The 21,745-nt window shown below is 46.2% G+C and overlaps 1 protein-coding gene across 2 annotated transcripts; it reads left to right on the plus strand.

Moving 5' to 3' along the window:
- Nucleotides 1-1,014: 1,014 nt before the first annotated feature.
- On the plus strand, nucleotides 1,015-21,534 carry atp2c1 (ATPase secretory pathway Ca2+ transporting 1). Of its 2 annotated transcripts, none has more exons than XM_044115793.1 (27): nucleotides 1,015-1,236; nucleotides 5,313-5,417; nucleotides 6,410-6,526; nucleotides 7,284-7,373; nucleotides 8,270-8,305; nucleotides 10,774-10,835; nucleotides 10,901-11,009; nucleotides 11,083-11,238; nucleotides 11,316-11,384; nucleotides 12,178-12,253; nucleotides 12,331-12,397; nucleotides 12,503-12,627; nucleotides 12,707-12,804; nucleotides 14,022-14,117; nucleotides 14,220-14,309; nucleotides 14,564-14,668; nucleotides 14,782-14,938; nucleotides 15,023-15,193; nucleotides 16,247-16,344; nucleotides 17,751-17,801; nucleotides 17,898-18,064; nucleotides 18,198-18,266; nucleotides 18,342-18,458; nucleotides 18,625-18,772; nucleotides 18,863-18,958; nucleotides 19,046-19,187; nucleotides 20,231-21,534. In XM_044115793.1, exons 1-27 carry the CDS (start codon nucleotides 1,213-1,215, stop codon nucleotides 20,350-20,352), a joined length of 2,763 nt encoding a protein of 920 aa, XP_043971728.1. In that variant the 5' UTR covers nucleotides 1,015-1,212; the 3' UTR covers nucleotides 20,353-21,534. The 2 variants fall into 2 exon arrangements, with proteins under 2 accessions (XP_043971728.1, XP_043971727.1); XM_044115792.1 differs by lacking the exon at nucleotides 1,015-1,236 and adding an exon at nucleotides 2,808-4,345.
- The last annotated feature ends 211 nt before the right edge of the window (nucleotides 21,535-21,745 follow it).

Here is a 21,745-nt window from a genome sequence, read left to right on the forward strand (position 1 = left end):
TTAATCTGCAAATAAACTCTGTAAATAATACAAAAAAAACAGAAATTAAAGAATTCAAATGGATAAAGAAATAAAGAATAAATAGCTCTAACAAATACAACATTTTGAGGTCTGTATGGGGTTTCAATAAAAAATAATATTGTATAAATAGTATGTTTGTGTGGGTACACCATTATGAAACGCTTAGTCAAATCAAAGTATAACTTATTAGGACATTTAAAACTTCTGATTACCAGAATGCTGCATCAGCAAAAATAAGCTACAACCAATATGAAATATTACCAAATAAAATCACCTAAAACTAAAATAAAAATTCAAAGAAACAAATCTTGCGAACTAAAACTAGTGAATAAAGTTTGGATTTTTAAATGAATTCAAAAACATTTTATCCCAAAGAGAGAAATAAAATAGTCAAGTTTATTTTTATAGCACATTTCAGCAACAAGGCAGTTGAAGGTGCTTTATGTTATAAAAACAGTCGATTGAGAAACCAGCAATTACATTTCGATGAGTGCCATCATGAATAACATCATACACAAATATGTAGGCCAATGTTTCATTTATTATGGTTAAAATGGGTTTGAAGGAACTCGGTGTTTCAGCTATTTTACAGTTTTCTGAAATTTCTGTTCCAGATTTGTGGGTCAAATGTTGCATCTGGAGAGCAACCAGAACCAAAGGGAATAATTGTTCAAACAGTGACATTGAAACTGAAAAATGAACTGAAATCTTGAAAAAGATAAAGTCCCAGCTAACAGCTGCTCCAACACGCTGCTGTCTCTAGTTTTCAACTATTGCAATACTATTTCTGTTTCATAATTTTTGAATTGAATAAAAACACATAGCTAGTTCTGATTGTTTCTTTTAATATCATGTTTTACACAATTTATAGATATAAACATCCTGACAGAAGAGTCAGAAATACTGATTTACATGTATTATTAAGTTATTCTGTTCATCTAATAAAACCAACATGTTCAGTTCAATAAAGTTGAACATTTCCTGAATCAGTTATCATTTTACAGTTTATTTCAATGACCATGGTGATGATTTTGATGATGGTTCTGACCTGGTGAAGCTAATACGGTGGACTCTGGATGCTTTTATTCTGGGGCACTTGATGCTTTTATTATGAAGGGCTCCCTCCACTCTACCTAACAACATGGTGGACTCTGTCCTCTCCAGTCGCTTTGCGGTGGGATTTCTCGGAAGATGTTGAAGAAACGGGAGCTGTTGGTAAGTTCGGAATCTTTTATGTCAGTCTTCCAAACGACACCGTATTTCGGAACCGGTGGAGCCCGCTGGCTCCAGCGGAAAACCGGCTTTCCGCGGAGGAAGCGCAGGCGGCGGCGACTAGTTTAGGGAGTTTGTATCCCGGAGTGAAGCTGCTGCTCTCGGCTGTTAGCCGCTGGTGCTACCGGAAAGCGGACTGGACGCACGTAACCGAGCTTCCTGTCTTCTGACTGGACTCCGAGGTGTTGTTGCTCTGATGTTCTGTATCGGTTCTGCTGGTGGTCCTTCTGGTTCTTAGCCGTTTAACAGTTTCTGGCAGCTTCCTGATGGGAAGCTAACGAGCTAACGGAGGCTAACAGGAGCCACAGTCCCTATAGAAGCTCCACTCTGGTTCCTTACTGGTTCCTTTTGGTCCCATTCTGGACCCAGGAGTTGCTGACAGGTTTCCTTTCCGGGTCCAGTCAGGTTCTTCTCTCACCTGGTCACCATGCGACACTCTGGGCTCTTTATGTCCTGTTCGGAGGATGGTCCGACCCAAACTTCTCCCAGCGATCAGAAAGAGAAATTTGTTCTGGTTCGAGTTGCTGAAGGAGAATGGTTCGATTATGTGGTTCTGCAGCAGAGTGGGCTATCAGGTCCGATTCGGATCAGACAGCAGGAGAATTGAGATCAGTAATTGGGTTAAGGAGGCTCGGCTGTGATGTAATCTGATCCCACCTTGATGGACCGGACCGGTACCGGGTTGAGCCGTTTTGCTGCTTGATCCATTAAAGTTATGCTGGCTTTCCAGGTGAGCTCCTGCACCTGCTGTTCCTACCTGGATGATTCGGACTCTTCCAGAACCTCCAGCCATTTTGGATCCTGCAGCTGAAAAATAATCTGGTATTTTCCCACTGAAGGGAGCGAACTGAGTCTGGAGCTGCTGGCAGACATCTTGGTCTCAACCTGCGTTCAGCCCGAAGCAGGAAGTTTGGATTTTAATCTGCTGGAAAGTAAACATGGCTGAGCGGCTGGTGTGTTTACTGATCCTGGAGACGCAGCTTCTGGCGATGTTGGAGGAAGCTAGCGCTAAAGCGCTAACCCAACATGATAATTAATGGAAGCTAGCGCTAAAGCGCTAACCCAACATGATAATTAATGGAAGCTAGCGCTAAAGCGCTAAGCCAACATGATAATTAATGGAAGCTATCGCTAAAGCGCTAAGCCAACATGGTAATTAATGTAAGCTAGCGCTAACCCAACATGATAATTAATGGAAGCTAGCGCTAAAGCGCTAAGCCAACATGGTAATTAATGGAAGCTAGCGCTAAAGCGCTAAGCCAACATGATAATTAATGGAAGCTAGCGCTAAAGCGCTAAGCCAACATGGTAATTAATGGAAGCTATCGCTAAAGCGCTAAGCCAACATGGTAATTAATGGAAGCTATCGCTAAAGCGCTAAGCCAACATGGTAATTAATGGAAGCTATCGCTAAAGCGCTAAGCCAACATGGTAATTAATGGAAGCTATCGCTAAAGCGCTAAGCCAACATGGTAATTAATGGAAGCTATCGAAGCGCTAAGCCAACATGGTAATTAATGGAAGCTATCGCTAAAGCGCTAAGCCAACATGGTAATTAATGGAAGCTATCGCTAAAGCGCTAAGCCAACATGGTAATTAATGGAAGCTATCGCTAAAGCGCTAAGCCAACATGGTAATTAATGGAAGCTAAAGCGCTAAGCCAACATGGTAATTAATGGAAGCTGGCAAAGCGATACGTTAAAATCTAACCAAAACTTCAACACAAATATTGAACTTTATTCAACTGAAAGTTTTTAAACTTGCAGAAAAAGTTAGTGTTTAACATGGATTAATTTAGGGGAAGCTAAGTGCGCTAAATGTTTTTAAAGTTAGCTAGTCAGGGCTTATTGACTAATTAGCTCTATTATTAGTTGATAAGCAGACGTGCTGCCAATCATGGATCTGATGGTTCCAGATGTTCCCTGCTGGTTTGGACCCAGTCTGCGGTTCTCTATTCTCCAGAAGTTTTGGTTCTCTAGGTTTTTCTCTGGGCCCGGCTGTTCTAAATGGACCTTTGTCCTGAAGGAGAGTGAGATGATAACGGTAAATCATCATCAGACTTCCTCTTCCTCCTCCTCGTCTTCCTCTGCTCTAATTAGGCCCGCTGTCACATGGTGTGTCTAATATTAGAGCAGAAGTTCCTGCAGAGACCGAAGGTGACCCGACCCGCTTTCTCAGAGGAAACTCCAGGTGATGGACCAGGACAGAACCGGGACACAACCAGAGCAGAGCAGAACCCATTCTGGGTCCAGGGTTTTGTCAACAAAAATGTTTGGGATCAGAAACGTGATTCTGAAATCCGATTGGGATGTTTTGGTCCTGATGTTGGTTCTGTAGAACCTCATGTCCGATTATGATGAATATCCTAAAACGGTTCGTTTTAGTGAAAACGAACAAACCGTCTGAACCTTAATAAAAGTTGTCTGCATTCAGTGAGGCCCTCTGAAGAGGCCGCGGCGGGCCGGGTTTGGCCCCCAGGCCACCAGTTTGACACATGTGATCCTGAACGATGGAGAAACTTGTTGGTTCAGAAAAGCAGCCGCCATCATGCTGACGGCGGAGACGGACCCCCTGCGGTCGTCGTCCTCATGCTAGTTACTCTGTGCCTCTCTGGTCGTGTTTATGTTTTCTCTGGCCAGTGATGAAAGTATTTTTCATCACTGGCCCAGAGAACTGCTGATCCGGTCCACTGGATCAGATTCCAGGACGTTCTGGACGGGATCCGGGTCGGGTCAGACGACGTTCTGCAGGTCCAGCCGAGTTCCTGTCGATCCATCAGGAAGGAGCGGCCTCCTGCAGGCAGGTGTCAGGTGGTGGGCGGAGCCTGCAGAACCGGCTGTGGCTGGGCCCGGCGGGGCGGAGCCGTGTTTTCTTTAAATGCTCAGCGTCTCCTGCCTCTGACTCATTCTGAGAGGCGACAGCCGGCTGGTTCCTCCTGACGGTTCTGCAGCAGAACCCGACCGGTACCAAGATGTTTCGCTTCCCGTTCCCGGCGCTGTGGCAGAAAAAGAAAAACCAGGAAAACCAGGAGATCACGGTCCAGCCGCTGGAGGTAAGGCTGGGAGTAAAACCAGAACCTGGTTCTGGTACTGATAGAGAAATGGTCCGGTTTTTCTGTTTCCTTTCATTTTGAGCTAAACTTAATTTATTCTTGTTACTTTTCTGAAAGTTTCTAAGGGCTGATGAAGTGAAAGGGATCCTGAGCTGCTTTGACTGAACTTTGCATGAGTTCTGGAGTCCAAACCATATTTACCAGAACTTCAGAGTCTGGAGGCTGCGACCCTGTGACCCCGCTGGGGTTAAGATGTCGACGGGACGGCCTCATGCTCCAGGCCTCTGCCGGCCGTCACTCTGGCGCGGCTCTCAGGCCCAGAGCCTGACCTCTGACCTCTGACCTCCAGGGAACATTCCTCCATGTCAGGTTTTTCCAGATCCTCTCCTGCGTGCTTCAGATGCTTCCCTGAGGTCAGAGCCGGCTTCAGGTTCTGGAGCGACCCGGTGCCGACCCGGTGACTTATAGAGTCTGGACAGGGAGGAGAGCAGCTCCCCGCTGGGCCTGCAGGGGGCGAGCTGCTCTCTGACGTTCACATCAGTAATTCATAATTTGTTCCTCTGGGTTTTGGTCCAGCAGCTCCTGGTTCTGGTTCATCATGCAGCAGTCAGGTCCAGTCCGGTCGGGTTGGCTGAGCAGAACCAGAAACTTCACAGTCAATGTGAGAAGTGGCAGCCCTTCCCTCAGCAGAACCGGGTCGGAGCTTCAGACCCGGTTCTGTAGAACGGCTCTTTTACTCCGTGTTGTCTCCTGGGTTCTGTTTGGACCCGGTTCTGACCCAGTCAGCTGTAACAGTCTACACTGAATCAGACGATGTGTCTGTTCCGGTTCTGACCCCGTGAAACTCCAGAACCTGTACTCCTGGTTCTGACCCAGTGTGTGTGTGTGTGTGTGTGTGTGTGTGTGTGTGTGTGTGTGTGTGTGTGTGTGTGTGTGTGTGTGTGTGTGTGTGTGTGTGTGTGTGCAGCTTTCCCAGAACCATCCCTGTGGTGAAGATGAGACCATGGTCCCGGTACTGACGTCCAGAAAAGCCTCAGAACTCCCGGTTAATGAAGTAGCGTGCGTCCTGCAGGTGAGCCGACCCGATCGGGTCAGAACCAATAAATATCTGTTCATGTGATCATCTCCACAAAACTGGTGAAAACATGAAATAAACTTTAAACATTTAGTTCTATAAATTCATGAACCAAATGAGTTTAATGTTTGTTCACGTTTCTCCGCCTGTATGAATAATTATGAACCTGAAGCCGATCCGCCACCTGCTGATCCGGTCCGGAACCGTGAGCTTACGTGGAGCTCTGATTATGACCGTCTCCATGGAAACCAGATCAACTGTGTTATCTTTATGGTTGTGGTTCCCTCACTGCTCTGTTTACTCAGACCGGATCTCATCAGAACCGGGTCAGGAGAAACGATTGGACCATAAAAAGTCTGGAGCCGAGCCTCTAAAAACAGGAATTAACGGAGCTTCCGAGTTGAATCAGGATTCCTGTTTTACAGTGCATTAAGCAAAGAATTAAAACCCGATTCCTGGTTTTTTGTTAATAGCAGCTTCATCTGGAGCTGAACTGTGAGAACGAGTCGCAGGTTCTGATCCAGATCTACGGCGGAGAATCAGGGCCAGGATCACAGTTCTGAAGAACCAGCTCGCAATATTACCAGAACCAAGCCGTATTGTTATGAGAACAAACTGCTGGTACCAGAGCAAATCAGGATGCTATGTTGTCATTGTGCAGAAGCAAAAACAAATTCATTCCAGTGCAGCTCCTCCAGAGACTCAAACAAGAGCCAGGGAAGACGAGCGCCTGAGGCCGCCGCCGCCGCCGCTCTCTACATCACAGATGAAAACATGAACTTTGACATAACTCACAGTCTGTGCCTACATTAAGGACGGACACTGAGCTTTATCGATTTTAAAAGTAACAAAATATTTAATACTTTAACTTCAGATTCAAATTATTATCAGCCTCAGGACCTTTTTGACGACTGAGTGGATTTAAAGACCAAACCAGACAAACTGATGTTTACTGAGGCTGACTGACAGCGCCCTCTGTCTTTCTGCAGGCGGACTTGCAGGCTGGTCTGACCCAGGAGGAAGTGACCCGGCGGAGGGTCTACCACGGCTGGAACGAGTTCGACATCAGTGAAGACGAGCCGCTATGGAGGAAGTACATCTCCCAGGTAACGGATGATGCTGGAGGGGGGCGGGGCTTGTTGGGCTCCTACTTCCTGCTGAGGAGGACTAGAGGCTGCAGCAGCGATCAGAGATCGGATCAGAGATCGGATCAGAGATCGGATCAGAGATCGGATCAGAGATCGGATCAGAGATCGGATCAGAGATCGGATCAGAGATCGGATCAGAGATCGGATCAGAGATCGGATCAGAGATCGGATCAGAGATCGGATCAGAGATCGGATCAGAGATCGGATCAGAGCTGATGTTCCAGCTGAACAGGAAGTGGCTCCAACATCCAGAAACTGGAAACGTTGGACTGTTTGTTCTGCGGCTGTCACTGTTTACACACAGAAACATAAAAGCTGCAGCTCACAGGCATCTGATTGGTCGGTTGCTTCACTCTAAAACAACTAAAACTTAGTCCGATGTATCGGTTAGTGTCGTTCCAGACTGGGAACTGTTCCCTGGAGGATCTGGGCTGATTTCTGCTGACTCTTTGTCATCTGAGACAGACAGGATTCTGTGTCTGACCAGGAACCAGGCAGGTTTGGTTCTGACTGAACTTCAGACACAGAGAAAAGCAGGATGTTTGATTCTGCAGAGTCAGGATTTTATTTTGGATTGAAGGTTGAACTCTGTTCCTCCAGGTTGACGGTGCTCACCTGCTGAAGGTGTTGCTGGTGTGAAGCTTCCTCTCAGCAGCAGCTCTGGCTGCCATGTTGTTGTTGCAGCTCTTTAATCTCTCTCTTTGTTCCTCTGCAGTTCAAAGATCCTCTCATCCTGCTGCTGCTCGCCTCGGCCGTCATCAGCGTCATCATGCACCAGTTAGATGATGCCATCAGCATCACCGTGGTACGTTCAGCTAGAACTGTCTGATCCTCCTTTAAACCTGTCTGATCACCAGCAGCTGGGGAATGTTGCTGCAGCAGCTGCTGCTGCTGCTGCTGCAGCTGCTGCTGTCGCTGCTGATGCTGCTGATGCTGCTGATGCTGCTGCTGCAGCTGCTGTCGCTGCTGCTGCTGCAGCTGCTGCTGTCGCTGCTGATGCTGCTGCAGCTGCTGCTGCTGCTGCTGCTGATGATGCTGCTGCTGCTGCAGCAACAGAAGCAAAATGACTTCCTCCCTCTTATGACTGTAATTGTAACTGGGCTGCCTGGTATTTCTTTTTTATTTTTATGGCTGTAAAATTCTCCAAAACGTGCGCTGAGTCTGTCTTTTTTCCAGAACGATCTCAGCTTTCAGTGTCTGATAGTTATTTAACATTTCTGTCTGTCAAGCATTCTGAACGGTTTACAAAGAGAAAAACTAAAATCGGAATTGAAGTTTCCAGGTTTATTTCTAAACAAGAAGTTCATAAAAACAGTTTTTATTCCTGTTTTTCATTAAATTACTTCAGGCCTTTTTATTTTTTCTGGTAGGCTCTTAGCAGTTGCTCTCACTCTGCACTCCTCACATTCCCACAGGATGCTTCTTTCTTATTTCCATCCTTCCATACACTCCAGGTTGAGAGGGCTGCTGCTCACAGGGCAACAGGCAGGAGCTCAGCTTCTCAGCACTTTGTGAATGTTTCTGATATGTAGAACTGTTCAGGACCAAACCCTGTCGGTCCTGAGAGGGTTCTGAAGGATCCTCCAGAGTTTCCAGGCCTGGGTTGGTCCAGTGGTCTTTATTGGAACATTGGTGTTGGTTCCGGCAGTGGAGCCCAGCCCTGCTGCCTCCACCTGATCGTCTCTTCCTCTGTGTTGACAGGCCATCATCATTGTGGTGACGGTCGCCTTCGTGCAGGTGAGTCCTGTTCACGTTCACAAACCCTGAGGAGAGCGAATCAGAACCAGCAACCCAGCCTCACTGCATCACAGCGTCATTACATAGAACAAATAGGGATTAAACTACAAGAAGGAAATCAATTTTGACTTAAGTAAAAAATTGCAATAACGGGGCATAAACATGGCAGCTAGTCTTCGTTGTTTTGTAGTGATTAAAAGCTGATATTAGTACTTCTGTGTTAAGCATGTTTTAATTATCTATAAATGTAGAAACTATTTAGTCACCAACCCGTAATTTGTTATTCATGTCTGACTTTACATTCATTTTGCCGTCTTCCACTTAGCAGGAAGCTAACATGCAACAGCCTGTCGCTCACATTTCTAGTCATTGTTGTTCTAGAACCCAGAGCATCTGCTCTGTTACCATTATATCAATCAATCAATCAAATTTTATTAGTATAGCACATTTCAGCAGCAAGGCATTTCAAAGAGCTTTACATCAAATCAAACACAGAAACACAATGAAACATAGAATCAACAATAAAAACACAACATTAAATCAGGTTCCATCAATAAATTAGCAATTAATTACGTTTCTAATAAAATCCTAATCAGGTTGGTTTTTAGTCCACATCCTAAACCGGATGCTGTCGGTTCTGTTTTGCGCAGAATGAGTAATAAATCACAACGTGAAGATAAACACATGGATGAGTTTCTCTAGATCTGGCTGAGACATTAGTCCTTTAATCCTGGAAATGTTCTTCAGGTGATAGAAGGCCGTCTTTGTAATTGTCTTTATGTGGCTCTGAAGGTTCAGGTCAGAGGTCATCACTACTCCCAGGTTTCGGGCTGATTGCTGATTTTTAGTTGTAATAACTGAAGCTGTGCACTGACTCTAGATCTATAACTCTAGATCCTCTTTAGGTCCAAAAATAATAACTTCAGTTTTGTCTCATCCCCTCATTTATCTGTTTTAAGCATCTGTTCAGTGATTGGATGGGGTCAAAGGTCACCTGGTGACATCATAATGTAGAGCTGTGTGTCATCTGCATAGTTATGGTAGCTAATATTATTTCCTGTTATAACCTGAGCCAGTGGGAGCATATAGATATTGAATAAGAGGGTCCTAGGATTGAACCTTGGGGTACCCCACATGTGACCTTTGACCTCTTTGATGAGAAGTTTCCAATTGAAACAAAGAAATCCCTGTTCTTTATGTAAGATTCAAACCAGTTGATCTCTGGACCGGAGAGTCCGACCCAACTCTCCAGTCCATTCAGTAATATGTCCTGGTCAACACTGAGGTCCAACAGAACCAGAACCAGAACTGTGGTTCTCCCACAGTCCGTATTTATATGGATGTCATTGAACACTTTGACTAGGCCAGTCTCTGTGCTGCGGTAACCATGGAAACTAGACTGGAAGGAGTCAAAGCAGTTAGTTGTTGTTAGGAAGTTATTTAACTGTTTACACAGTTTTTTCAGTAACTTTACTGATGAATCAGAGGTCAGAGGTCAGAGGTTGGCTTGTAATTCTGCAGTAGCGATTTGTCTAGATTGTTGTTTTTCTTCTTCTTTTTTTTTTGAGCTAGGTTGTTCAGTAAAGATGCATTTAGACTTACTAATGTCTTTTACAACTGATATATCAAAAATAAACATGTGACCAAAATTCTAAGTTGTTTTTAATTTATGGTATAAAACGTCTTAGCAACACTCAGCAAAGAAGGAATGGAAATGAGAAATACAGGTGTTAGTAAGCAATATGTGAATTATAGGCATAGTTTTGTTTGTTTTCCCCTCCAGGGGTCTTTTGTGGCTCTAGTGTCCCTTATATGACAGCAGGCTGACAGGAAAGGGGGAAGACATGCAGTAAACGTCGGCTGGGTCCGGGAATCGAACCCACGACGGCCGCGTTGAGGACTGAAGGCCTCCAGATGTGGGTCACGCTGTCCCCTACGCCACCACAGCACATCCAGATTGTTCTTTTTATCAGTGGTTTGATTCCTGCTGTTTTCAAAGCCTGATGAGAAACGATGAGTTACTATCTGGATCAGATCAGCAACAACAGGCAGAACTTTCTTAAAGAAATGTTCTAGACTTATAGATCTAGAACATCCAGACAGCAGGAACTGGAGCTGAGTTGACTTATAATTTCCTGTAGGGTTTTATAATTAACTAGTTGAAATTGGGTCATTTTTCCTGTATTTGTTCTGTTTGGGTTCAGTGTTGGTTCTGACTTTATAGTGGATGTTCAGATTAATCCTCTGATTTTTTAATTTTCTCTGAAAAGAAACTGGTTGCAGGCAGCAATAGACTGAAATTTCCTATTGACCTTACAGTAAACCGGAGTTGATCTTCTGAGATGATGGGAGGACTTGAGTCCAGCAGGACTCGGTAATCCTTTCAGAGGTTTGGGTCTGGGATCCTCCTGCTGCTTCCTTTCCTGCCCCAGTTCTGACCGAGTGCGATTCCTTCTCTCTCTCTGCAGGAATACCGCTCAGAGAAATCACTGGAGGAGCTGGGGAAGCTGGTGCCTCCAGAATGTCACTGGTGAGGGTTCTCTCTTCTTCCTCTTGCTGTGGGCGGTTCCTCTCTGACCCAGTCCGTCCTCTCAGCATTAGGGACGGACAGTTGGAGCACCTGCTGGCCCGGGACCTGGTTCCTGGAGACACCGTGTGCCTGTCGGTGGGGGAGCGGGTCCCTGCGGACCTGCGGCTGTATGAGGTGAGGACGCTGCTGGTTCCGTTTGTTTCCTCCTCGCCTGGCTCTCCGGGTAACCCCTGCCCTCCTCCTGCAGGCGAGCGACCTGTCCATCGATGAGTCCAGCCTGACGGGGGAGACCCACCCCAGCTCCAAGTCCACGACCCCCCAGCCGCCCGCCTCCAATGGGAACATCGCCTCCCGCAGCAACATCGCCTTCATGGGGACGCTGGTTCGCTGCGGCAAAGCCAAGGTACCAGCATGACCTTTGACCTTGCCTCCACCTTCCCCTGTTCTGATGGAGGTTCTGAACCTGGTGTCTGATCTCAGGGCATCGTCATCGGAACTGGAGAAAACTCTGAGTTCGGGGAAGTTTTCAAGATGATGCAGGCGGAGGAGGTGAGTTCTGCTGGTCCGAGAGACGGAGAGGAACATGTTGACCAGCGGAAGAGTTGGAAAATATCCAAATGAAAATCTGAAAGGTCTCTGAGCAACGCTGGGTTCAGGATCCAAGATGGCCGCCACACATGAAATAATGAGGAGTTTTAACAGAGACGGAAACGAGCAGAGATTCTGGTTTAAGAAATGAGATCCGGCTCGGGATAATCATTTAAAAGGAAGACATTTCCAGCCTTTTTTCTTTTTATTTATCAAAAAGTTTCTCAAAACAGATTCCAGCTCAGACGTCACATCCCAGCTGGCCTCTAGGTTTAGTCTTAGCAGAATACCAGTTCCTGTCTCACGTTGGCACCAATTTGCTGGGAGTGGAATCACAAAGGTAAAATGTTTCTGCTCCACAGCAGGAATGTTCATTAGCACGTTTTGGACTTCCGGCCCATAAACTGTTGTTTCCTGCCTGATTTCCATTTGTTATTGTTTTGACTGACGATGACGGCAGTTTGTATGTTTGGAGGCTGAACTCTGCAGGAACACCATAAATGAAACCGGAGGAAGAAATTAGAACATTTTCCTTCTGGGAATGTTTGCAGTTTTTAAATTAAAGCTGCATGAAGATCATCTTTTCCGTAAAAATGCAGTTAAATGTTTAAAAATGAACTAACAGGAAGTAGTAAAGACTGCCTCCTGCAGGGGGAGCTGCTGACCTTTAGACGCAGAACAGTTTGGTTTCCTCAAGTGTTTCCAGACCTGGTGGCGCCTCCTCAGTTCTCCTCCTTCCCGTCTCCTGCTGCAGGCTCCTAAGACGCCCCTCCAGAAGAGCATGGACCTGCTGGGGAAGCAGCTGTCGCTTTACTCCTTTGGCATCATCGGTGAGCCGCAGGCCTCTGCAGACCCAGCTCTGCCTCAGCCTCTTCTTCATGCTCTTGTGCTCTGTGTGCCGTTGCAGGGGTCATCATGCTGGTGGGCTGGCTGCAGGGGAAGAGGACCCTGGACATGTTCACCATCGGCGTCAGGTAGCTTCATGCTAACCTTGTTCTCCTCCAAGGTTGCGGCTGATTGCAGAGGCAGACCTGGCGGCGGTTTGTGTGAATCAGTGAAGAGTTTCTCCTGTGCTGCAGCCTGGCGGTGGCGGCCATCCCAGAGGGTCTGCCCATCGTGGTGACGGTGACGCTGGCGCTCGGCGTGATGCGCATGGTGAAGAAGAGAGCCATCGTCAAGAAGCTACCCATCGTGGAGACTCTGAGTACGTAGCGCTGAGGGAGGCGGCGGCGTGCAGCCGCTGCTTGTTTCCATGGTAACGTTGTTCCTGTGGTTCCTGCTAGGCTGCTGCAACGTGATCTGCTCAGACAAGACTGGAACGCTGACCAAGAACGAGATGACTGTGACCCAGGTCTTCACCTCAGACGGACTCCATGCTGAGGTCTGAACCCACAGGTTACACAGCAGATTTCTGCTGAGCGGGTCAGTCGGGTTCTGGGTCAGTCGGGTTCTGGGTCAGGACAGACGGCCTGGTTCCGGTCTAACAGTTTGTACAGCGATACAGAGCTGCTGATGGGTCAGGTTAGTTTTCACCAGGGACCGGCTGCTCAGAAGGCCTCAATGTGGGCATCATGGGATTTCCAATCAATTTGACTTTTTTTACTATTTTTTAAATTCAAAATTAAATGTTGACATGACTCTAATTTGTAACAAATTTATAACGAGGGGTGGCACACAAAGGTGTGATCATGTTTTACTGATCATTTGCCAGAATGAAAACAGGAGTTAGTTCATTGAATTGAGGTGTTGTACTGAGTTGGGCCACCGGGTGGCGCTGCTGCTGCTCTCGGTGACGTCCACTCAGCACATGGAAATCATTCCCTTAACGTTTCGTTCTTCCATCAACCAGTCTCATGTAGATGTTTCTTTGAGAGTGAAATAACTTCTACTGTGTTAGCATTTTGGTGCTAGTAGTCCCGCTAGCTTAGCTGCTAACGGCTAAAGTATTAGCTATGATTGTATTGGCCTGACAGCTGCTACAGAGATATAAAATAAAGTATTTCAGTGAGAAATGAAGACATGCAGCGAGTAAAATAATGTTCATTATGTTAAAAGTTCTTCATTTTATTTAAAATAACATTTTGTTCATGGCAGTGGCATTAGACCACCACTGTGTTGTAGTTCAGGGGTCACCGACACGGGGCCCGCGGGCCCCCGGTCGTCTGCAGAACAAGTTCTAAAAATAGTCGTTGTCTTTAGGGAGCACTGCCAAAAATTATGTAATTTAATGTTTTTACATTGAATTAAGAACGTTTGTTTATATTTAGATTTTTTTAAAAGTAAATTATAAATTTTCTTTAAATAAATTTCCTGTGGTTAAAGTTCAGAACTTCGTGTTGCTCTGGACCCGTGAAGCGGCGCCCAGGCTCAGAAAGCTCGGTGACCCCTGGTGTGGTCAGACTACAGAAGCTGTGTGGTCGTTTAGGACTTCGCCTCGTTTATTGTAAAATAACCGTTGGGGGTCCAAGCTGAAAAACACAGTTCATATGTTTGACCTGGCAGTTGATCCGTTCCTCTGAACCAGGTGGACCAGAACATCTCTGGGTCCAGGAAACAAGCAGATGTTTGGGTTGTTAAACCCTCAGTGCTGTCTTGCAGGTCACAGGCGTGGGCTACAACGGGACCGGAGAGGTTCTGCTGGACGGAGAGGTGGTCCACGGCCTCGCCTGCCCTTCCATCAGTAAAGTTGTGGAGGTGAGAAAACCAGGTCTGCTTCTCTGTAGTTCTGATGTTAGAAAGTAAAACGTTTTAGATGAAGCTCAAACCAAAGGGCTGATGCACCTGCTGCTGTTCCAGGTGGGCTGTGTGTGCAACGACTCAATCATCAGGAACCAGAACCTGCTGGGGCGTCCCACAGACGGCGCGCTCATCGCCCTCGCCATGAAGGTAACAGCAGCCGCTTCTTATCGCCTGGAACCAACTTGCTCTGATAAACATCCAGAGTCCGATCAAACGTCTGGGTCTCCATCACAGAACCAGCTTTTATTTCAAAATGGAGCCCATTGGAGCGGGCAGAAACCGACCAGTCCAGATGGACTTTGGTGGATCTTTCTGCTCACTTCTGGTTAAAAGTTTGAGGAAACCATCAGCCAGAGCAGATAGCTGCGGTCAGACGTGACGGTAGTTTGTGTTTTCCTCAGATGGGCCTGGAGAGCCTTCAGCAGGAGTTCATCCGTCTGGAGGAGCATCCCTTCAGCTCCGAGCAGAAATGGATGGCTGTTCGTTGCGTCCACCGCACACAGCAGGTACAGGCTGATATCTGGATCCGGGATCCGGATTCGGGTCCGGGCCCCGGACTGATGTCTGCAGTGCGTCCTCTGCTGCTGTAGCTCCTCTGGTTCTCTGCTGCCCCCTCCAGGATAAAAGTGGAGTTTACTTCATGAAGGGCGCCTATGAGCAGGTGATCCGTTTCTGCAGCTGCTACAACAGCAGAGGCTCCAACCTTCCTCTGACCCACCAGCAGAGGGAGCTCTACCAGCAGCAGATCAGCTACATGGGCACCTCAGGCCTCAGAGGTACCGATCAGAGATGAGATCAGGATGTTCTGACCTTTCATTGACCTGTCTCTGACCCCTGTGTGACCTCTGTCTGCCACTCAGTGCTGGCGTTCGCCTCGGGTTCCCAGATGGGGAGCCTGACCTTCCTGGGCCTGGTGGGCATCATCGACCCGCCCAGGGAAGGGGTCAAAGAGGCTATCGCTACGCTGCTCAACTCCGGGGTCGCCATCAAGATGATCACCGGAGACTCCCAGGAGACGGCCGTGTCAATAGGTCAGAGGTCACGCTGCTCACAGCAGCTTTAGTATCACCTGAACTCACCTTAAGTCGGGCTGGAATGAAGCGAAGCAGTTTTACTCCCTCCGTTCCTCTGAAGACGCTTTTACCGTAACGTCATGGTCAACTTCGATATTTATATTTTTAAAACATGGAGGGATGAAATCAGGACTGTCAGAACCAGAACCTTCTTTTAAAGTGGTCCGTCTGCTTCAGTTACACAAACTGATCCAAGACCAAACCCCACCCATGACCTCTGACCCCAAAACCAGAATCACAACTAGCTGTCTGACTGTTTTATGAACGATCCCTGCAGAGGGAGAAACCAGACCTCAAAATGTCTCATTTATTTATAGGAATTGCAGCACACACACACACACACACACACACACACACACACATACACGTTTCTCCCTCCTGATCAGATCAGATCCATCTACATCAAGGGCCCCCAGAGTGGGTCCTGGAGGGCCGATTGCATCCTGGACGTTTTAGTTTTCTCCCTGGTGGCACCAACAACCTTTCAGCAGGTCAAAGTTCCTCTTCGGTCTCTAAAGATCCATCATGTGATCCAGGTGCATTAAACCAGGGAGAGACTAAAACATGCAGGAGGCCCTCAGGGACCCACTTTGGGGACCCCTGTTTTACAAGTTAGCACAAACTACTGTGGACAGCATCATGAGAGAGTCACTCTCTAATGTCAGACAGCCAATCACCTGACAAATGGAAAACAATGGCTGCCTACAGAGCTGGGGGTTGAAACCAGGATGAGCCGCATTAATACAACGAAACATTCTCCAGTTTCTGGTTCTGATCTGCCCGTTTTGGACAAGGCCATTTATTTCTCTGGGACTCCTTCAGGAATGCTGGGAAAATACCAAACACCAGATCTCTATACAGGACATTTAGTAAGGAGTATATAAGCAGTATAATGCCCCTGACAGGTGTGTGTGTGTGTGTGTGTGTGTGTGTGTGTGTGTGTGTGTGTGTGTGTGTGTGTGTGTGTGTGTGTGTGTGTGTGTGTGTGTGTGTGTGTGTGTGCGCGCGCAGCAAACCGTCTGGGCCTCTACTCCAAAGGATGCCAGTGCTTGTCAGGAGAGGAGGTGGACCATCTGGACCTGCAGGAACTGTCCAACATTGTTCCTAGGGTGAAAACACACACACATTCTTGTACTTCTATCACTCTGAGGTCTTCCATTTGTTTTAGTCGCTGCATGTTTTCTAACTCAAACATGTTTCCAAACCATTACCAGGATATTCCTAACCTTCTTATGGACAAGTGAAACCAAGTAGCTTAATCGCTTTCACATGAATACAGCCAATGTTGGTTAATTGAATCTTCCTCTCATAATACTGTTGCTATTATGAGAGGAAGTGATTTTATACCATCAAGTGGTTAAAGTGCGAACTACATGTGGTTCATGGAAGCAGAAGTTTGTAACATGCTGATAAATTCAGTAAGTTAACTTTGCCCTGAGCTAGGTTGTTCAGTAAAGATGCATTTAGACTTACTAATGTCTTTTACAACTGATATATCAAAAATAAACATGTGACCAAAATTCTAAGTTGTTTTTAATTTATGGTATAAAACGTCTTAGCAACACTCAGCAAAGAAGGAATGGAAATGAGAAATACAGGTGTTAGTAAACAATATGTGAATTATAGGCATAGTTTTGTTTGTTTTCCCCTCCAGGGGTCTTTTGTGGCTCTAGTGTCCCTTATATGACAGTAGGCTGACAGGAAAGGGGGAGGGAGAGGGGGAAAGACATGCGGCAAATGTTGCCGCGTCCGGGAATCGAACCCGCGACGGCCGTGTCGAGGACTGAAGGCCTCCAAATGTGGGTGGCGCTATCCCCTACACCGCCACAGCACGCCCAATTGTAGGCATAGTTGTAAAAAAATAAATAAATGATGTGCATTCATTTTGGCTATGCAACCTTATATCAAAAGATTACTTTAGGTTTCAAGATATACGATATAAATATTGGATAAATAATTTTTTGTACATACCTTGTTTTTTGTATTATGAAATACAGAAAAAATGTTCTAGGACACTACAGTCAAATTAATTTTACAGTATATAGCTGTATTTAAAACTGTCTTGAAGCAAAACTGATAGCTGTTCAAAAACTTATAGTTTGACTTTTTTTAGTGTGTTTTGATCAAAAACAGCATCAACAAAATGATCAGTAGACTGTGATTCAACAATGCTTAATTCCTTAAGTTCCTAGTGTCGCAGATTAGCATAATAGCTAAATTTACACTAACGGGTACAATGTTTAAGTAAATCATCTCTAAATAATACAGCATCTGATTGACTGAAACACGGGCCAGATGTTTTTTGTACATTTGCATATAAAATAAGGAGTGCAGTAGAACTGAAACAAAAGTGAAGGAAAATGTCCCCACTTTTTATAAGGGCCTCCTTTTGTGGGTGGAGCAGGTGAAGGTAGTAAATGTACTAAAGACAAGTACACACATGCGCGCGCACACACCTCTGTGTCCATTTTCTAATCATCTCAGTGAAGCTAAATTTGAATCGTTTTCTTCACAGGTGGGTGTGTTCTACCGGGCCAGCCCCAGACACAAGCTGAAGATCGTCAAGGTGAGTCTGACCCGGTTTCAAACTGGGCCACAGAACCAAAACTCATTCTGCTGGATTGGTTTCTGAACCGAAATGAAGACTTCTGCGTTTCTGCAGTCTCTCCAGAACCTTGGTGCTGTGGTGGCGATGACTGGCGACGGCGTAAATGACGCCGTGGCGCTGAAGGCGGCTGACATCGGAGTGGCAATGGGCCGGACGGGCACCGACGTCTGCAAGGAGGCAGCGGACATGATTCTGGTGGACGACGACTTCCAGACCATCATGTGAGTCCGCCACTGGGGGAGCTGCTCCAGCTGACGAATGCTGGGAAGGCTGGATCCAGAATGTTTGAATAAGATGCAGACTTCTGTTTTATTCTACTACCCTTCAAATGAAAAGACTGCCCTTCACTTCCAGGTCAGCTATCGAGGAAGGAAAAGGAATCTACAACAACATCAAGAACTTTGTCCGGTTCCAGCTGAGCACGTGAGATGCCGTTTCCTCTGCTTCCTGGTTTAAATGTGGTAAACTGAGCTTAACGCTGCCCCTGCTGGTCACCAGGAGCATTGCAGCGCTGACACTCATCTCCCTGGCAACGCTGATGAACTTCCCCAACCCTCTGAATGCCATGCAGATCCTGTGGATCAACATCATCATGGATGGACCGCCCGCTCAAAGGTACAGAAGCATCATGGGAAATGAAGTCTTTTAATGCTGTGATTTTTAGCGTTTTCTCTGTTTTTTAACTTTCTGGAAATTGTTTCTCTTTGATATTTTTATTGTTACATGTAACTTTTCTGACTAATTATGGACAGCATCAGCTAAATGTGGCCTCTATATGCAGTTTGGGGGTGGAGCCTGTGGACCGTGATGTCATCAGTAAGCCGCCTCGCAATGTGAAGGACACCATCCTGACCCGCAGCCTGCTGGTCAAGGTTCTGGTGTCAGCCTTCATCATTGTCTGCGGGACGCTGTTTGTCTTCTGGAGAGAGGTGCGCCATCTTCCTGCTTGCTGGTTTTGCTGGTTCTGTCTTCTGATTGGCTCTCCAGTCTGATCTGGTTTCTGTGCTGTTTGGATTCAGTTGCAGGACAACATGATCACTCCTCGAGACACCACTATGACCTTCACCTGCTTTGTCTTCTTCGACATGTTCAACGCTCTGAGTTCACGCTCTCAGGTGAGACCCGGACCCGGTATCTGACCCGGAGTTCAGAACTCCAGAACCTCTGTTTCTGACGTTCTGATGAATGAACTGTGTCCTCAGACCCGCATGGTCCATGAGATGGGCCTGTGCAGCAACAGGACGTTCTGCTACGCCGTCCTGGCCTCCATCATGGGGCAGCTGCTCGTCATCTACTTCCCTCCGCTGCAGAGCGTCTTCCAGACGGAGAGCCTCAGCATCCTGGGTGAGGTTCTGATCCCACACGCTCCTCCTGATCGCCGCTTTTGTTCCTCCTACTTGATTTTGGACCTGATATACGCTGGTCAGGCATAAGCCGATCATTTAAAGCACGCTGACCTGTTCTCAAACTGATTTTCTCAATCCAAAGGCCAAAAATATAACATTTTCATTTTCAACATTTTAAGGCTTGGGACACCCAAAAAAAGGAAATAAAAATGCACACTACTACTACATAAAACAGATCTTATTGCTGTCCATTTAATTCAAATGATGCCAAAGTGATGGCTTAATAATCCCACTGCCATGAACAAAAAGTTATTTGGCATAAAATGCAAACTTTTAACATAATGAACAGATTTTTGCCCTCACTGAATGTCTTCATTTCTGACAGAAATACATTATTTTATGCCTCTGCAGCAGCTATCAGGCCAATAGAATAACTGCTAACAGTTTAGCAGTTAGCTCAACTAACAGTAGAACAATTTTATTTTACTCTCAAATCATCGTCTACATAAAACTTGTTGATGGGATAATAAATGGTAGAGGATAAAGACTTTATGGGAATCTCATTAATGTGCTTAGTGGATGTTAATAACCTGGAAATAAACTAAAATAAGACGAAGAATCTTTACTCTCTGTACCCTTCTTCACGTTTCTGAGGACTGGAAAAGCAGCAGCACTGCCACCCTGTGGTGTAACTCAGTACAACACACCAATTCATCACATTTTAACCGGATTTTAATTCTATTAAATTATGAATTAAGAAAAAAATTCATCACCTTTTTGTGTGTCGCACCTTATTTTTGTCAGTTTGTTACATGTTGGGTCCATACTAATGTGTATTTATAGACAAGCCTCTTAAATTAAAAAAGTTTCCATATTTAATGAAAATGCGTCATAAAGCTGACGGTGCTTTATGAAACGATGTGGAACTACGACCTGCCAGAGAGACGTTTGACTTTAAATGAGTTTATTTAAAACCATTAGTTTTAGTGAGTGTGATGGTTTTGTCTGGTTTTATAATAATAGTTTCCATCCGTCCTGCAGACCTGCTGTTCCTGCTCAGCCTCACCTCCTCTGTGTGCGTGGTGTCAGAGGTCATCAAGAAGGTGGAGCGGTGTCGAGGAGCTGAGCGCCGCCCCCCCTCCGACTGCTCCCTGGAGGTATGACCCGCCCCCCGTTCTCTGGCTGCTGATTGGCGGAGAGGACGTCAGGGTGATCTCACCTGGCAGCACTGACTTTTTTTCCTGTGAGATCCTCGGACAGCGACGCTCCGGTCTGGGACTGGACGCAGCTCCTACTTTATTGGACTGGGATTAAGAATTGGGAGGACTGGTTTGTAAAACGCTGCTTTGCTTTGAATCCGTTTGGTTCTGGTGGAGGTGTAACCGTTCAGTTTGGACTCTGAGCGACCCGATGGGGTCAAGGGTCAGGGTTTATTTATCTACTGGAACATTCTACTGGGATCTGATGCTGGGAAGCTGACTGGGACCAGTGAAGCTGGTCCTGAGCTCTGTGAGCCGAGCTGGACCAGAACCGCTCGGATGTTACTCCAGGTTCAAATCATTCCATGTTTTTAATTGGTGGGAATTTCAGCTGAAGCCCCGCCCCATCTTTGGAGCTCCGCCCACTTCGAGACTGCCTGTTTTTGGATAAATATCCCAGCTTTGTTTCTCGTTGCTCTGCTGGTTGTTTGGTTCTGATCCAGCTGAATTATGGATCCGGATTCGTTCAGTAGCGACACTACAGCTGGTTGAGTCACACTAAGGACCCGGATGCCGGATCCAGGATCGGACTGTCAGAACATCAACAGCGTACAGTTAAACTTCCACCAGGCCGGCCCGGTTCCCGTTCTGCTGCTCCTGACCCGCCGGGTCAGGAGCAGCTCCAGTTTATTCCCTTGAAAACGTTCCTGATACCAAACCTGCGGCTCTTCAGGGTTCAAACGGCAACGCTTCCTCTTCTGGTGCCTTAGAAGCCCTGGACGGTTCGACCGACTTCCTGCTTCCTGTCCTGCTGCGGTCTGTAGAGAGGAGACACCCCGGTGCATTCTGGGTAATCTGGGGCCATTTCTGTGTACGATTTTATTTATTTCTGAAAGTCTCTGCTGCTGTTTCCCAAACACGAAGCTCCAGTTTCCTCTGGGCTGCTGCTTCCTCCCCGCCCCGCTCCTCCAGATAAACTCTGTTTACTTTTAGTTTTTCTAGTTTTCACCCTTTTAATATTTGTATAATCAGGCATACAAGCCAGAAAAATTGTTTAATTTATAAATATTGATGCGGGACTTATTTTTATCTTGACTCGTCTCAGTGGAGAAAATATGGTGGAAGAAATAAAAATATAATCGATAACATTGTGGATTCTTTCTTCTTTTTTGCAGTTTCTAACATTTTTAAGCAAAACAAGACATTTTGCTTAAATGGTCCAGAACTAAATGAAGGCCTCTGACTTTTACAGAGACTATCTCTCCTTCCTGAATGTTTTTTCCTCGCTTTTCTTCACTAAGTAATGATTGTTACATTTGATCATTTCCACCTCTTGTTGGTCAATAACCCAGCTTTA

The sequence above is a fragment of the Gambusia affinis genome, linkage group LG05, assembly GCF_019740435.1.
Source record: "Gambusia affinis linkage group LG05, SWU_Gaff_1.0, whole genome shotgun sequence".
Taxonomy (NCBI): domain Eukaryota; kingdom Metazoa; phylum Chordata; class Actinopteri; order Cyprinodontiformes; family Poeciliidae; genus Gambusia; species Gambusia affinis.

What these genes read in the sequence shown, in the direction of transcription:
- atp2c1 (XM_044115792.1), top strand. Translation starts at nt 4,265, where the DNA reads ATGTTTCGCTTCCCGTTCCCGGCGCTGTGGCAGAAAAAGAAAAACCAG. An exon ending in TGTCCAACATTGTTCCTAGG is followed by an intron (nt 16,345 to 17,750) that starts GTGAAAACACAC and finishes TTTTCTTCACAG; the next exon opens with GTGGGTGTGTTCTACCGGGC. An exon ending in GATGGACCGCCCGCTCAAAG is followed by an intron (nt 18,459 to 18,624) that starts GTACAGAAGCAT and finishes CTCTATATGCAG; the next exon opens with TTTGGGGGTGGAGCCTGTGG.